Genomic DNA, 15,391 nt, shown 5'->3' with positions numbered 1-15,391 from the left:
CTTAGAATGACTGGAAGTCATCTGGCACCAGATATAGTGCCAAAGACATGGCCTCATTGGGCAATGAGGATGATTGGTCCTTTGGTGGCAAAAGAGGATTCTGTTGTAGTTGTTCTGCCGCTGGGTATTTTTTTCCCTTGGAAGCCTGGAATAGGTGGTCTGCCCAGAGAAGCTGATGGAGAGAATGATCTCTCCCTCTTCCTTGAATGTCATGTGGACCAGCTCCTAGAGGTCTGGGATGGTAAACCCCAATAAGTCCAAAAGGGACATAGTGGCATGCCAGATGATCGGCATTGGTCAGTCCAAAGCTGTTCCTGACAAAATGACCGCTGAGCCCTGTCAGGAGAGCAGACAGGCCTTCCTGTGAGGTTGGCCACAGATCTCAGAGGAGAGAATTCTCTGCTTAAAAGCGGAAGGAAGATATATGCTGGAGACAGAGAGATTGAGTAGACCTCTTCTAAGGGCAGCACTGAGACATGCGTCACACTCTGTACCAGAGTTTTTACTAATGGGCTGGGTCAGTGCCCAAGGAGTCCTCCTCTGTGTTACAAGCTGCTCATCACCAGCCCTCAACACCATCTGGGCACGGTAGTTTTATCCTTAGGTGGTCAGTCTTTGTGGGAAGACGCTGGAGTTCTGCCTGGAACGCCTACCTCTGTATTTGGCGCAACCGCTCTCATGCCAGAATAAAGTACTGGAGGTGTCCATGGCACTGGTGGAGTCAGCTTTGGTGCCAGAGGCACCTGTGCCATTGCCAGTTCTTGTCTCGATGCTGTGCTGATCTTTAGGGTTGCGTAATAAAACTGGCTTGTTCACTATCAGCACTCTGGAGCTAGTTTCCTCAGGACCTGAAGAAACCTTTGAATATTGCTTCAGGAGACGAAGCTTCAGCCACAGGTCTCACAACCGATGCACTCTTGGGGAGAATGAAAGGCACTGTATATGCTCAGTGCATATGACACTCCTAAGCAGAAAGAGCACTGCTATTCCCATCTTTCAGTGAAATTAGTCCATTGCAGAAGGGGCAGGGCTTAAAACCCGCAGGTTTCAAATCTGCCACATTGAGTGGGACTGTACAGCAGGTATGACCCGTGAACATTCAGTCCAGATGGGTCGACATCATTCACAGAAGTCATATGTCAATGGATCAGAAGAGTCGTGGGGGTTTTATTGAAGAGTTTGAGAAATTTAGCCAAATCTAGGAACTAGTGGGTCAGACACTCACCAGCTTCCTTCTCGCAACCATAGGGGGTAAGAGGGAACCAAAGGAGGTACATGGCTGACCCACCCTTTACACCTTTGATTAGGAGCGTAAGGATGCACAGCCCCAAACAACAAGGCTATTTAAAAGACTAACTTGTGCATGTGTGTACCTACAGTGGAATCCACACTGACACATATTCCAAGAACAATATGAATTTACATCATGTGCCAAGCTCATGTCTGGAGTAACAGCCTAGTAGGTGTAAAATTTAGAGCTTCCCTGGCTCTTGCAAGTTCATGGAGAACTTCATTCTTGGGCAGTTTTGGAACTAGGTTTGGTCAGGAATTTAAGTAAAATCATGAACATCTGAATTAAGTTTAGCGCTGAAGGTATATGAGAACGATTGAATATGGCAGATGTTAACACAACCAGTATGTCTCCCTAACTCCCGCATTTAAAGACCATCTATAAATTCAAGTAATACCTTGGAAATTCTGAATAAGCAGCAAAAGCTAAGGAGTGCCTTTATGGCTCTCCATTTTCAAACAATGCAGTCAGCATCTATGAAAGGGAGGCACTGAAAGGCATAACCATTTATGACCCATGTGGGCCCAGCCAGGTTGAAGATTTGCCACACTACTTACTATTTTGTAACTTTTATTGTCTTTGGAGAAATAAATAGCTATCTTCAATCTTGGCACCATTGGTTCAAAAATTAGAAGGTTTGTTATGTAACATGAATAGGTCCGTTATATAGGTAATTGCTCTATTTGCCTTAGTGGTGGCAAAAACAAGGAAAGAATTGCATGAAGTTAATTTTCTTTATGGCCTAAACGGGTCAACTTAGTCTCAGCTTTTGTAATTTTATGTTGTTTATTATTTTATGTGGTGTTTTAAACGTGTCATTTGAATTTAGCAGAAGAGTTGAACCTGATATTTTATCTTTTGTATTGTGATGACTTAAATATTTGTGCTAGTTTTGTTGAGCGTTATGGTTAATTACTAAGATGCTACACTAATACATTTGAAATTGATTGACACTAAATGCATGTTATCCTTAGTCTTACTTTCCCCATCCATATGCTATCTTAGAGTTAGAACTATAGAGCAAAAGCAGTACTTTTGCAGAATTAAGAGAACACAAATTATGTGTTGCATATACTGCTGATGAAACAAAATAAAGAGAGAGACCATTTCCAAACATACATTTTACAGTATTGATGTCAGTCTAAAAGAAAAAAGCATAGTTTCTATCAAGAGTTTGCTTTAGGGTTGTTTGTAAAAACTCTCACTAAACTAAATTGTAACTGTAATATAGGGCTGCCAAGAAACATTTAACACACTTCTCTAGATCAATAGTCATTTGCCAGCAATATTCACTTACATTTTTCAGTCTGAAAAACTTAAAATAATTTGCTGGAACACTATAGCAGTTTTACCCATTAACATATTAATTTAATTTAATCCTACTTCAAAATATAAAGATTAATTTTCTTTTATTACATACCATGGACAATAAAAAGTCTCTGCTCTCTTCACTAAAGCTTTCACTGACCTAAGCACTGACTAGTTAGCGTGATTGGTGTCAAATACAGCACCAGTATCCAATCACCCAGGACCTGGCATGAAGAAAGGTCTCCCATTGTTTTGAATTAAATTATAATTACACACAGACTCTGCATTCTAATGTTAAAGATGACCTGCAAAAGGATAACCCTACAACTTCTGTATGTGCTTCATCCCCATGTACTCTAAATAAATAAATGATGAATGGGGAACCTAAAAGAAAAAAGTGACAAAGTTACATGCCAGCTCTGCTTTGACAGTCCAGAATGTATTGCCAGGAAGCCCCAGATTAAGCAGCCAATACATAGGAGCCACAGTAAATGTTGCATTTTCCACATTATTAGAGAGACCACTGCTAACTGTATCCAAACACAATAACTGGCTCTATTGACCAGCAGGGTTCCACTGTGTCTGAGCTGGAGCTGGCTGGCATGACTTTAGAAAAAATTAAAGAGGCCCATATGTTTCACACTAATTTGTCATCTGAATAACCCCATGCTATTTAGGGCTTTCAGCACTAATTGGGCCAAAAGTGTGTGTGTGGGGGGGGGAAGGCTGCATGTCCTCCCCTAAATCTGAACATAGAATCAGAATCACAGATAATTAGGGTTGGGACAGACCTCAACTAAATCATCCCAGCCAGGGCTTTGTCAAGCCAGGCCTTAAAAACTCTAAGAATGGAGATTCCACCACCTCCCTAGGGAACTCATTCCAGTGCTTCACCATCCTCCTAGTGAAATAGTAAAGGAGTACATGTGGCACCTTAGAGACTAACAAATTTATTTGAGCAAATAAATTTGTTAGTCTCTAAGGTGCCACAAGTACTCCTTTTCTTTTTGCGGATACAGACTAACACGGCTGCTACTCTGAAACCTAGTGAAATAGTGTTTCCTAATATCCAACCTAGACCTCCCCCACTGCAACTTGAAACCATTGCTCCTTGTTCTGTCATCTGCCCCCACTGAGAACAGCCGAGCTCCATCCTCTTGGGAACCTCCCTTCAGGTAGCTGAAGGCTGCTATCAAATCCCCCCTCATTCTTCTCTTCTGCAGACTAAATAAGCCCAGTTCCCTCAGCCTCTCCTCTTAAATCATGTGCCCGAGCCCCCAAATCATTTTTGTTGCCCTCCACTGGACTCTCTCCAATTTGTCCACATCCTTTCTGTAGTGGGGGGCCGAAAATTGGATGTAATACTCCAGATGTGGCCTCACCAGTGCTGAATGGAGGGGAATAATCACTTCCCTCGATCTGCTGGCAATGCTCCTACTAATGCAGCCCAATATACCATTAGGCTTCTTGGCAACAAGGGCACACTGTTGACTCATATTCAGCTTCGCATCCACTGTAATCCCCAGGTCCTTTTCTGCAGAACTGCTGCTTAGCCAGTCGGTCCCCAGCCCATAGCAGTGCATGGGATTGTTCCATCCTAAGTGCAGGACTCTGCACTTGTCCTTTTTGAACCTCATCAGATTTCTTTTGGCCCAATCCTCCAATTTATCTAGGTCCCTCTGGACCCTATCCCTATCCTCCAGAGCAACTAACTCTCCCCCAGCTTAGTGTCATCCCCGAACTTGCTGAGCCTGCAATCCATCCCATCATCCAGATCATTAATGAAGATGTTGAACAAAAACTGGCCCCAGGATCGACCCCTGGGGCACTCCGCTTGATACCGGCTGCCAAATAGACATGGAGCCGTTGGTCACTACCCATTGAGCCCGACGATCTAGCCAGCTTTCTATCCACCTTATAGTCCATTCATTCAAACCATACTTTTTTAACTTGCTGGCAATACTACTGTGGGAGACCGTATCAAAAGCTTTGCTAAAGTCAAGGTGTATCACGTCCACCGCCTTCCCCATATCCACAGAGCCAGTTATCTCATCATAGAAGGCAATCAGGTTGGTCAGGCATGACTTGCCCTTGGTGAATCCATGCTGACCGTTCCTGATCACCTTCCTCTCCTCCAAGTGCTTCAAAATGGATTCCTTGAGGACCTGCTCCATGATTTTTCCAGGGACTGAGGTGAGACTGATTGGTCTGTAGTTCCCCGGATTCTCCTCCTTCCCTTTTAAAAAGACGGGCACTCTATTTGCCTTTTTCCATCATCTGGGACCTCCCCCGATCGCCACGAGTTTTCAAAGATAATGGCCAATGGCTCTGCAATCACATCAGCCAACTCCCTCAGCACCCTTGGATGCATTAGATCTGGACCCATGGACTTATACATGTCCAGCTTTTCTAAATAGTCCTTAACCTGTTCTTTCACCACTGAGGGCTGCTCACCTCCTCCCCATACTGTGCTGCCCAGTGCAGCAGTCTGGGAGCTGACCTTGTCTGTGAACTGTGAAGACCAAGGCAAAAAAAGCATTGAGTACTTCGGCTTTTTCCACATCATCTGTCACTAGGTTGCCTCCCTCATTCAGTAAGGGTCCCACACTTTCCTGGACCCTCTTCTTGTTGCTAACATACCTGTAGAAACCCTTCTTGTTACCCTTCACATCCCTTGCTTGCTGCAACTCCAATTGTGCTTTGGCCTTCCTGAATATACCCCTGCATGCTCGAGCAATATCATTATGCCCCTCCATATAATCTGTCCAAATTTCCACTTCTAGTAAGCTTTCTTTTTTTGTTTAAGCCCACCGAAGATTTCTTTGTTAAGCCAAGCTGGTCGCCTGCCATATTTACTATTCTTTCTGCACATCGGGATGGTTTGTTCCTGCGCCCTCAATTAGTCTTCTTGAAAATATAGCCAGCTCTCCTGGACTCCTTTCCCCCGCAATTAGCCTCCAGGGGATCCTGCCCATCAGTTCCGTGAGGGAATCAAAGTCTGCTTTTCTGAAGTCCAGGGTCTGTATTCTGCTCCTATCCTTTCTTCCTTTTGTCAGGATCCTGATCTCGACCATCTAATGCTTTCTCTTTGTCTTTGCTCATGCTCCTTTTGTGCATAGTTCCCTTGCAACAACTGGGTTTTGTTTGCAGATAGCAAATTTTAAGGTGGAAGAGGTCTATGTGGGATGGGACACTGCTTAATACACCAAGAGGACATAACTTCCCACGCCCATTACTACTGACACACAGGCAATAAATAAGGATCTGGCAACACCCTTCACAACTGCAATGTATGTGGCTTGAATGTGCTGAAAGAAAATGAAATTTAAACTCTGCACACAGCAAATAAACCTTGCAGCATCTTTGAAAGGACCGGTGTGGCAAAGAAAGGAAAAATTGTGTCCTGCTCCTGGACATATTGAGAGCAGAAAGAGAGGTTAAATTCTTCAAGTATAAATTAACTCGCTGTGAATTTACTCAGCACCATTCAGCACAAATAGAAGCAGAACAGTTCAACTGATTTCAAGGAAACAGTTGCGGGTCAATCCTTAACATATGGCACGGTTGGAAATTTCCTGGGGAAAACCAGTTTAGGACAGGTCGCTGGTAAATACCAGCTTAAACCTAGTTTAAACTGGGAAACTGGGAAAAATAATTGCATCAGCATCTAGCATCATCATCAAGCATAGACAGCATCTTTTCAACTTTTGGATACATCCATTCAAACTTGAGGAATTGGCTTGGTCTATCCACTATATCAAGTTGGCCCTCTGCTGCAGAATGCTGCATGGCCAAACAGACTTGGACTGGTAACCGCAACTGCATGCTTCTGACTGCTTAATGCTTCACACATACTACTCTCCATTATTGTCATTTTCCTATAATCAAGTGTTTTCAACTTTTTTCAATATATAATATTGAAAACTAAAATGAGTCATGACATGTATATCTTCTTGAGAAAGTATCAAACAAAAATGTATACAAACATCCCAATATTCAGTATTATAATTACATATATTAATATTATGCCCACTGCAGTTTTAATTTGTATTCGTACAACCCTAAATTATTACACAAATTTACTGCTATATGTAACCACAAATTGAATAAGTAACTAAAACGAAGTGTAATGTGGTATGCATTAACAAAACAGCTTTTAACACAGAAAACGCCTTAAGCTGGGACTAACTTTTCCCAAGGCAGAAAATAACATGATTTAACATCATGTCATTCCTGACAAATGGGGAAAAAACTCAGGTGCTAATTGCAACTATCTACCTTCTAGAAAAGCCAAAGCCAGAGTGGGAATGGTGGATCAGAAGTGTCTGACCCAACTGAGGCTTTTCCAAAATTAGGAGAGATGATGATCCAGAACTGGAGATACAGAGGAGAGTTCTGGGAAGGAGGCATTTTATTAAATGACATACCTATGGTGCTTAACAGTGGAGTATCTGAGCAGCTCATAAGCATTAATAAATTCTGCCTCATGCTACTCCATGGTTAGGAAAGTAGCAGTATTCCCATTTTACAGATGAGAAACTGAGGCACAGAAGGGCTCTATGAACACACACACAGCGAAAGGAACTGGAACACTGAATTCAGGGAGAAAGAACCAGGAAACAAATAAGAGGAAGCAATAAGCAGGAAGGCAACACACACACACACACAACCCCTCACTCTACCTGAAGCCTGTCTACACTAGTTTTACAGCCCTGCAGCCCAAGCCGGCTAACACGGGCCAGCCACAGGTGTTGAATTGGAGTGTAGACATATCCTAAGGTCACACAGCTACTCTGCATTGAACCTAGATCTCTTGTCTACCAATCTTGGATCCTGAACGACAACACACTCCTTCCCTCCTGATGGAATGACAGAATGCCACAGTAAGGACAGTAGTATTAAGAATATCAACTCCTCTGCTTAAAATAAAGCAACCTATAAACATGCTAAGCAGCGTAAAACATATGAGAATTTGACTACTTAAGATTTCAAACAGGAAGGGTTAAATCTAAAAGAGAAATACCTGTGCACATTTCCTCTGCTCTCCTCTACACCTCCAGGACAAATAAGGATGAGTTGTCAAGTTAAATACAAGCAGTCAAGTGACTGAATTATAATTTACTCTGTGCTCAATTTAAATTAGTGTGAGGCTATTAAAATATCCAGTATAAATACGGCAATTCATCACAAGCTGTCATGGATGACTTCATCTATTTGCTGGAGTGGCATACGTTCCACTAAAGGGAACGAGAGTAAAATCACAGGTCAAATTAAGCTGCTATTCTGTTTTAATTCACTTATTTAATCTGTGGCGACATAATTGTCTTTTACAGTATGTACAACTCAAAGGAAATTTGGGAGTATTATAGTCAGGATACAAATGATTAATCAAATGGTCCATTTAAATGCTAGTTTAAGAGCAGCAAAAACTAAAACAGCTGAAGAATGGCAATCAGCCACAATACACACAATGCTAGGATTTTTCATCCGCTCTTAGATGGATTTTTCCCCCAATTAGAAAATAAGTAATATTAGGAAATCTATTAAATCCTCCATGCATTATCTAGCTGAAAAGTTTTTATGGCAGACTCAGTGTAGAGAGCTTCAGTCTGCAACATGTATTTTGTTTCTGCTCAGTCTACTTGCAATTTTCAAGACTAAATACCAGTACAAAGCACCTAATCAACATGACTTACAAGTGTTAACCTGGGTTGCCAAATCATTATGTAATATTTACATTTAATAGAAATATACTCATGTAAGAATAACTTTACACATTTGTAGCCCTTTCAATTCACAGAGATCACAGTGTCCTCTAATATTCGTCTGCTTTACACTGATCAATCCTTAACATTCTTATCAGGACAAAGGTCTTAATACCCTCATTTTTTAGATGGGGAAACTGAGTCAGAGGTAAGTGACTTGCTTAAGGTGACAGAGCAAATTAGTGACAAAACGGGGACAGAGATGCAGTTTCCTGATTCCTACTTTTGCGACCATTATGTTATAAACACATGACAATACGCATGTCCCGCAATGCAATTTTTGAAAGGGCACAGAATAAGTACATTTTAATTAATACTGATATGGACAATCAAAGCAGTGACATTTAGCAATCAAAATCCAGGCTAACAAACCCACAAGATACTAACTAACCCTTGGGGACTGGTCGACTCCTTAGGGCCTCCTTAGAGGGAAACAACAAGGTGAGGTTTTTTTGGAGGGAAAGGTTTTCTTGCAAATGAAAGGCGGGGGATCAGTCTCTCTTGCATGTAGTTAATCTTGACAAGCCCTTCCTTCCTCCAAGACCTGTGCCCTCACTTGCTCCACCACCTCCTGCAGATTATTTCCAACTGTTCCCACAGTGGGATGGTGGCAACATACTTCAGGAGATGAGGCTGTGGTGAAAGAAGCCGGAGTAACTTCGTGCCAGGGCTGGCATGGAGGGAGGCTCCTCTGTATATGGCTTGGAAGAGCTCTCTCTCAAGGGAGCAGAGGGAGCAGGAGCATGGAAAGAGACAGGGCTCCCATCCAGTGAGAGATGGGGGCAGTGTTCAACAGGCAAAGATTTTAGCCTTCAAAAGAGAAATCGTCTTGGGGAAGAACATTTTCGGCCCCACATTTAAAAAAAAAAAAAGTCTTTTCCTGTTAAAATTATTATTCAGAATTACTTACAATAAACAAACAAGGGATCATTTTGTAGGACTATGGTGGGTTCTTGTCTTCTCCGTTTGATTGTCATGGGTTTTGTCAACGACAAACACAATACATGAAAATGTTAAAAAAAAAAAAAAAAAAGGCTTCTTCAGTGTGCATGTGCAAAATTTGTTGAGTTCATCTCCTCTCTGAGTTCCACGTCCTGGGCTCTCTTTCAGAGAGTCATTAGACTTCAAACGTTTCCTGTATTCAGAGAGCCAGTTGAGAAAGGGAATCAGCAGCAAACATTTGCTTCTCTCAAATGCACAGGAATTTCCAATGAGTCAAATCAAAATACATAATTATGAATTTCATCTATTTTATGTGAAATACAAAAGGATTTTATCTGCCCCAAAGAAAAAGTCAGAGGCACAGCTGGAAAATTTTATTAAAATATACATGATTGAAAGCACAGAAAAACAGGGCCCAATCCTTGAAGCCCCCAATGCATGGAACACACACTGAAGTCAGCGAGCATTCCGGATATAGAGGTCTCATGGCACAGGCCAGTAACCAGAAGCTCCTTTTACTTCAATTCACACAAACAAACTGTGGCAATGTTGCTTTCAGAAGCTAGGCTGCAAGTACACCCTCCACCCAGCAAAATAAAATTCAACACAACTCAGTGACAGAAAAAACATTGGTTAGATATAGGATGGGAGAAAAGAGAGTTCTAATGAAAACCTTAAAAATTATCTCATAAATTAATTAAAGTAAACTTTTTCTTTTTTTAGTTACCTATTTAAGTTACCAAACCATAACAAACACTAAAAGGAAAATGTTTTCCTGAACTCTGTGGACTGTTTTAAGTTTCAGTGGTATCACAAAAAAACTATGTTTAGACCTTGGTTGATAAGTAAAGGAGGAACTTATTTTCAAATATTTTGTTTTAAAATATTAAATTGTATTTGTTATTCAACTCTACATATGCTGACTTGGTGCAGTGGAATCAGAAATAGTTTTCATTATTTGCCAACACACCTTTCAGTCAAACTTCAGTATGGATTGTCACTTATCTTAATAAATAATAATAATTCAATAGTAACTTTCAGTGGAGGTTCTAAAAATATTGACATAGAAAAATCCACACAGTTGGATACAAACAATAAAAGGAAAATTTAGGGAAGACTATGAAGAAAATTTTCAGAACAGCAAGATCTCTTAGAAAGCAGAATAATCTCCCAAGGGAAATAATCATCTCACAAAGCACATGAGAATATACTCTATGGAGTGCTTCTGCATCAGCAGAGGAACAGATAGGATGACCTAGATGACCTTTCTACCACTTATTTCTGTAATTCTAGGATTCAGGTGGTAAAGCAGAATCACAGCCAACTGGTTTTTATCCCCATGGTACACACCACAGCTATTCTCAGGATTACCCACTTAACCTAAATGGGGGTGGGGGGGCAAATGTAGCGAGCCTGAAGCACAATGCAGAATAATCCCCCTGCTACCACTCTGTGAAACCAGGTCATCTGGGAGCTCTGTGGTCATTCTGATTTGTTAGATTATGCAAGGCGATTTCCCTACGTAAGTACTGTGGCTTTTTAATGCAGTGAAGCAAATTAAGGTCTGATAATTATAAAAGGGAGAGGAAAGAAACCAAAGTCAAGATTAAAAACAAAACAAAAAACAGAAAATTACTACAATATCTTACCTTTACTGCCAGTATTTTGCCACTAGGGACATGATATGCTCTGCATGAGGGAAAAAATTAAACAACTTGAGATCCCGCAAGATAACCTTTATACATATATGCAACCTGTATATAATTAATTTCACATAAAAATGAATTAGTGAAAACACACTTTTACTGGAAAACAGTTTCCATATACTATTTCCAAACAGCAAACGTATTTCAAGGCATTTATGTCTAAAAACAACTGATCAGAAAAATGAATGTATGCACAATAAAACTTTTTTGATGATCCAGCAGTTTCCACATTATGTTTCTGCATGTTTTGTAGACAGGCACATATATAAGGGAATTTTATACTGCATAGTAATGTGGATATGGATATGAACTGACTTACCTTCATAGTTTCTTACAAAGTAATGCAAATATGCTGTAAACCCTTGTGATGGGGCGCCTGCCCCACACTAGGCTCTAAGGGTTAATAGAGCCTTGAGGGGCTGTGCAGGAGGCAGTCAATCAGAGAGAGGCTGAGAGAAGCAGTCAATCAGGGCCAGGCTGGCCCATATAAGAAGGCCTGCAGAGCAGAGCTGCTTCAGTCATGCCCTGGAGCCTGAGGAGGGCAGCAAGCACTCCAGACAGAGCAGTGCTGCAGACAAAGACCCCCCCAGGAAAAGGTACTGAGAGGTTGGAGGGGATGCAGCACGTGGCTGCCATCTATAGGGTCCCTGGGTCAGTACCCAGAGTAGTGGGCAGACCCGGGTTCCGCCCCTCCTCTACTGAGAAAGTGGCCAGACAATTGGCTGCAGAAGCCACTGAGAAAAGTGGCTGGACAGTGGACTGTGATACTGTCCCCCAAAAGGGGGGAGCACAGAGTGTGGCATAGCCAGAGGGCTGTGTCACAAAGATGACATCGCGATCCTGGGAGTGATGTGGGTCCCTGCAGCAGAAGTGACGGTGGCAAGTCGTCACCAGAAGAGGGCGCACTGGCTAGCAAAGCTGATTCAAGGGACATTCAGCAGGGGGTGCCGCAGTTGTGAGTTGCACCCCATCACAACCCTATGCATATTCTTCATATAAAATGAGCATTGTAGCACAAACTAATCCTCTCTAATCTTGCAGATATTTTGAGAGTTAAGACAAAGGGGCACCCAACTATATCAATTAAAATGAAAAACCCAGTGGTGATTGATTGTTCTTAGAAATCAAAAGACTAACCAGAATACTAGTTAGTGAAATCAACATTCTATAGTATAGAAATACACGTTCTATAGTCTATAGTATGATTAATATCTGTATTATAACAATGCATCTACACCTTAATGTCTACGTGTACTTGAAATGATTTTGCACAGTAATCCAAGAGCAGTTTGTGTCAATTTGTCTCACAGAATATTTATAATTGGCTGTTGTAAAATGAATATAATCCTAACTTTATTGTTCTAAGAAACTAAAGAAGTATGAGCAAAAAATTCTACATATAAATTTTGAATATAAACACAACCATTAAAGTTTTTTTTTCTTCAGTAATTTTACTGTCTAGTACTGGTTTATTGTACTATGTACAATATTGTCATATATGTGGCATTAACTTTAATGAATTACAATATCTTAGCACTATATACCACTAGTAATTATCACTGAAGAAACTTCAATAGTTTTGTTCCCATGCAAAATTATTCATAGTACAGGACAAGAATATAATTTACTCTTATATTTTTAATTGTATAATTTCTGTTAATGGCTTGGGAGCTTAAAAAGCTCATTTTAAAATATCTTAAATCAACAATTTATGGGATAATATTGATAAATATGTGAATGGCATAAACTTATAAGGACTGACAATATTTTACATAGTATGCATCGAAATCAGTATTATTTTAATGTCAGTTTAAGGTGCAGAACACAGGACTGGCAGGTGAAGCTATAATAGAGAGACTGACAGTTGAATGCATAATAAATGAGTCAGGTGGAGTAAAAACTATTCTGTAACTATGAATGAACCAACAGTGGCAAAACATTTTGACTTTAAGATCAGCAGAAATGATAAGAAAATGAACAGGCTGAGATAGCATGCTTAACGTCTGTTAGTTTAATATGTACCGTGCTGGACAGTTTGGCAACTTAATTAGCTTGTCAAGAAAGCTGATCTTTTTTCCATAAGAGAGGTCTCCTGTTTCCAAGTGAATTAAAAGGGAAGACTTGATTATTTAATTATGATGCGCACTAATTCATCCGTGGAAGTTTGGGTTAAATTTCCAGCAAAGGACAGATACCTGGTTTGGTTTACAGAGCATTGACAGTACCAATTTAACATTTAATTATCATTGAGAACTGGACCACAAAGGAGACACCATGCCCAGGGGTACAGTGTGTCCCTTGACTTTGCAAATGGCATGCTACCTGGGTGAAAGGGAATTTGTTTACTTCAGACTGATATGCCATCTCAATTGTCTTGACCTTCCTCAACACAATAACTGTAAAGTGATTAATGAAGTCTGAATAGGAGCTTTGGTTACACCAAAAGACAATGGTACACCTTGACAGTGTTTTAATTAACAGCTAAGACTTCAAATTAGTCTGCATTTGCTACAGTAATTACCTGTTCCAGTGAGTGTGTGGAGGAAATATTTTTGTTAGATATTAGATAGAACAGCAACCAGGAATTAACCAATCTGGCTAGTGTCAGCATAGATAACATATGAAGATTTAATACCCTTAGGAAGCTGCAGAATCATATCCTAAAAAGCCCATAGAATAATGTGCTGACCCTGAAAGTTTGTTTTTTCTTTACACTTGTTAAATGTACCCACCACCCAATCTATGGGTAAATATGCAGAGATTAAAGTATTGTTGTTTATAAATAATATACAGCACCATTCCAGGAGACAGCTCTTTACACATCTTACTGTCACCCAAAAGATAAAGGCTTGAGTAAAAGATCCCACTGTGCTAGAATGTGACATGTGGGACTAAGTAAGGTAGCAAGTTCAATGTAGTACACTCTCATAAAGACACACTAATGGCCCAATCCTGCAAGGTGCTAAGAGTTGATGGTGTTCCGCACTTGGCAGGACCTGGTCTCGGGTCAGCAGAGATACTTCAATGGAATATCTTCCATGGAAGAGATTTAAATTAAGTAAAACAAAGGCAACGGCTGTTGTTTAATAGGGACAGTTCTGATACAAATTCTGATGGTTGAGGATGCATCTGAACAATGTGAAAGAGCTAATTTAACTAGATGTTATGTGAAAGTGTGAAATTCTAAGATCTGTAATAATTTGCTAAATAAAAATAAATATATAGAAGAGCAGGAAAAAAATAATATGCAGTGAATAATAGATTTTATTCCATATCAGATTTTATGTAGCGCAGACAGACACTTTTTAGTTGGCTTTTGCTCTTAGGGCAAATTTTTGCTATAGTAAAATATCCGTGCAGCTCCCATTGACTTCAGTAAGAATAGCTTATGCAGAATCTATGGCAGAATGTGGCTCACAATGAGGACAGCTGCTTAAGCAATACAGAAGGCTGTCCACCAGTGTCAAGAGGATTCTACGCTAAGTGGAACTGCAGAGCAGTGTATTACTAAAGGCTGTCTCACTTTTTAATATATTATGCATCAGGAAGCCTCATATAATGAATCACAGGCTTCCTCTAAACTACAGCAGGTCAAAAAAATTTCAGTGAATAGAGATTTTTGCCAAAAGATGCATTTGGGGGGCTCTGAAACTATTAGCAAATTTGTGTGGAATTTGACAAATACTGTAGTTTTGGCAAAAAAAGAAAAAAAAAGCGATACAACAAAAAACCCCTTATTTTTTAAAATTTTTGTTTTATGCTGAAATGTTTCATTTCAACCAATTCAAAAATTTTGTTTTGGGTTTCCATTACAAAATGGCATTTCATTTTCAACTTTGGCCAATTTAAAAAACAAAACACAGAAAAGGGCAAATCAAAACAAAACACCAAAAAATGTTTTGAGTTGACCTAAAATGTTTTGGTTGATTCAAAATGAAATTATTCACTCAGCTCTACTTGTTATCTCTCAGTGTAACTGAGGCCGGATATTAGTTTGTTTACCTTCACTTTTGACTTGTGTTCCTCATATTTTTCTAACTGCATTTTGTTTGCACAGCTCAATACACTGGCACTAACTTAATGACCAAAGAACTTCTATATGCTCATCTCCTCTAAGACTGTGGTAAATCAGTCCTTACCAACCAAAGGAAATAAATCCAAAACACTGCACCACGCAGAATAACCCAGGGAAACTACATTTTGAATTTATAAGAGTTCACACCTTACAGAAACCAGCCATGGAAGAGCAAGTCCATTTCTCTATTTTGTGTGTTCAGGCTTTATTTTTGCTCTGCAAATGAACCGCTGCAAAAGCTATAACCCAGATGATTGGGAAAAGACAGCTATAAATCATTTATTGTTAAGGAAAAATTGAACAG

At 40.1% G+C, this 15,391-nt stretch overlaps 1 protein-coding gene across 2 annotated transcripts in view; it reads right to left on the bottom strand.

Annotated features, from left to right (window-relative positions):
* Positions 1-15,391, bottom strand: part of MAP2K5 (mitogen-activated protein kinase kinase 5) — a 212,626-nt gene that overhangs the window by 124,910 nt on the left and 72,325 nt on the right. For both annotated transcript variants that reach the window (XM_084641235.1, XM_084641236.1), the window contains exon 9: positions 10,956-10,995. In XM_084641235.1, coding sequence (XP_084497361.1) covers positions 10,956-10,995 — 40 coding nt within the window. The remainder of the gene's footprint in view (positions 1-10,955; positions 10,996-15,391) is intronic.

Source organism: Lepidochelys olivacea (genome assembly GCF_965140295.1).
Source record: "Lepidochelys olivacea isolate rLepOli2 genome assembly, chromosome: 10".
NCBI classification, from domain to species: Eukaryota; Metazoa; Chordata; order Testudines; family Cheloniidae; genus Lepidochelys; species Lepidochelys olivacea.
Note: the sequence above shows the minus strand (reverse complement) of the source record. Positions and strands in the feature narration are given on the sequence as shown.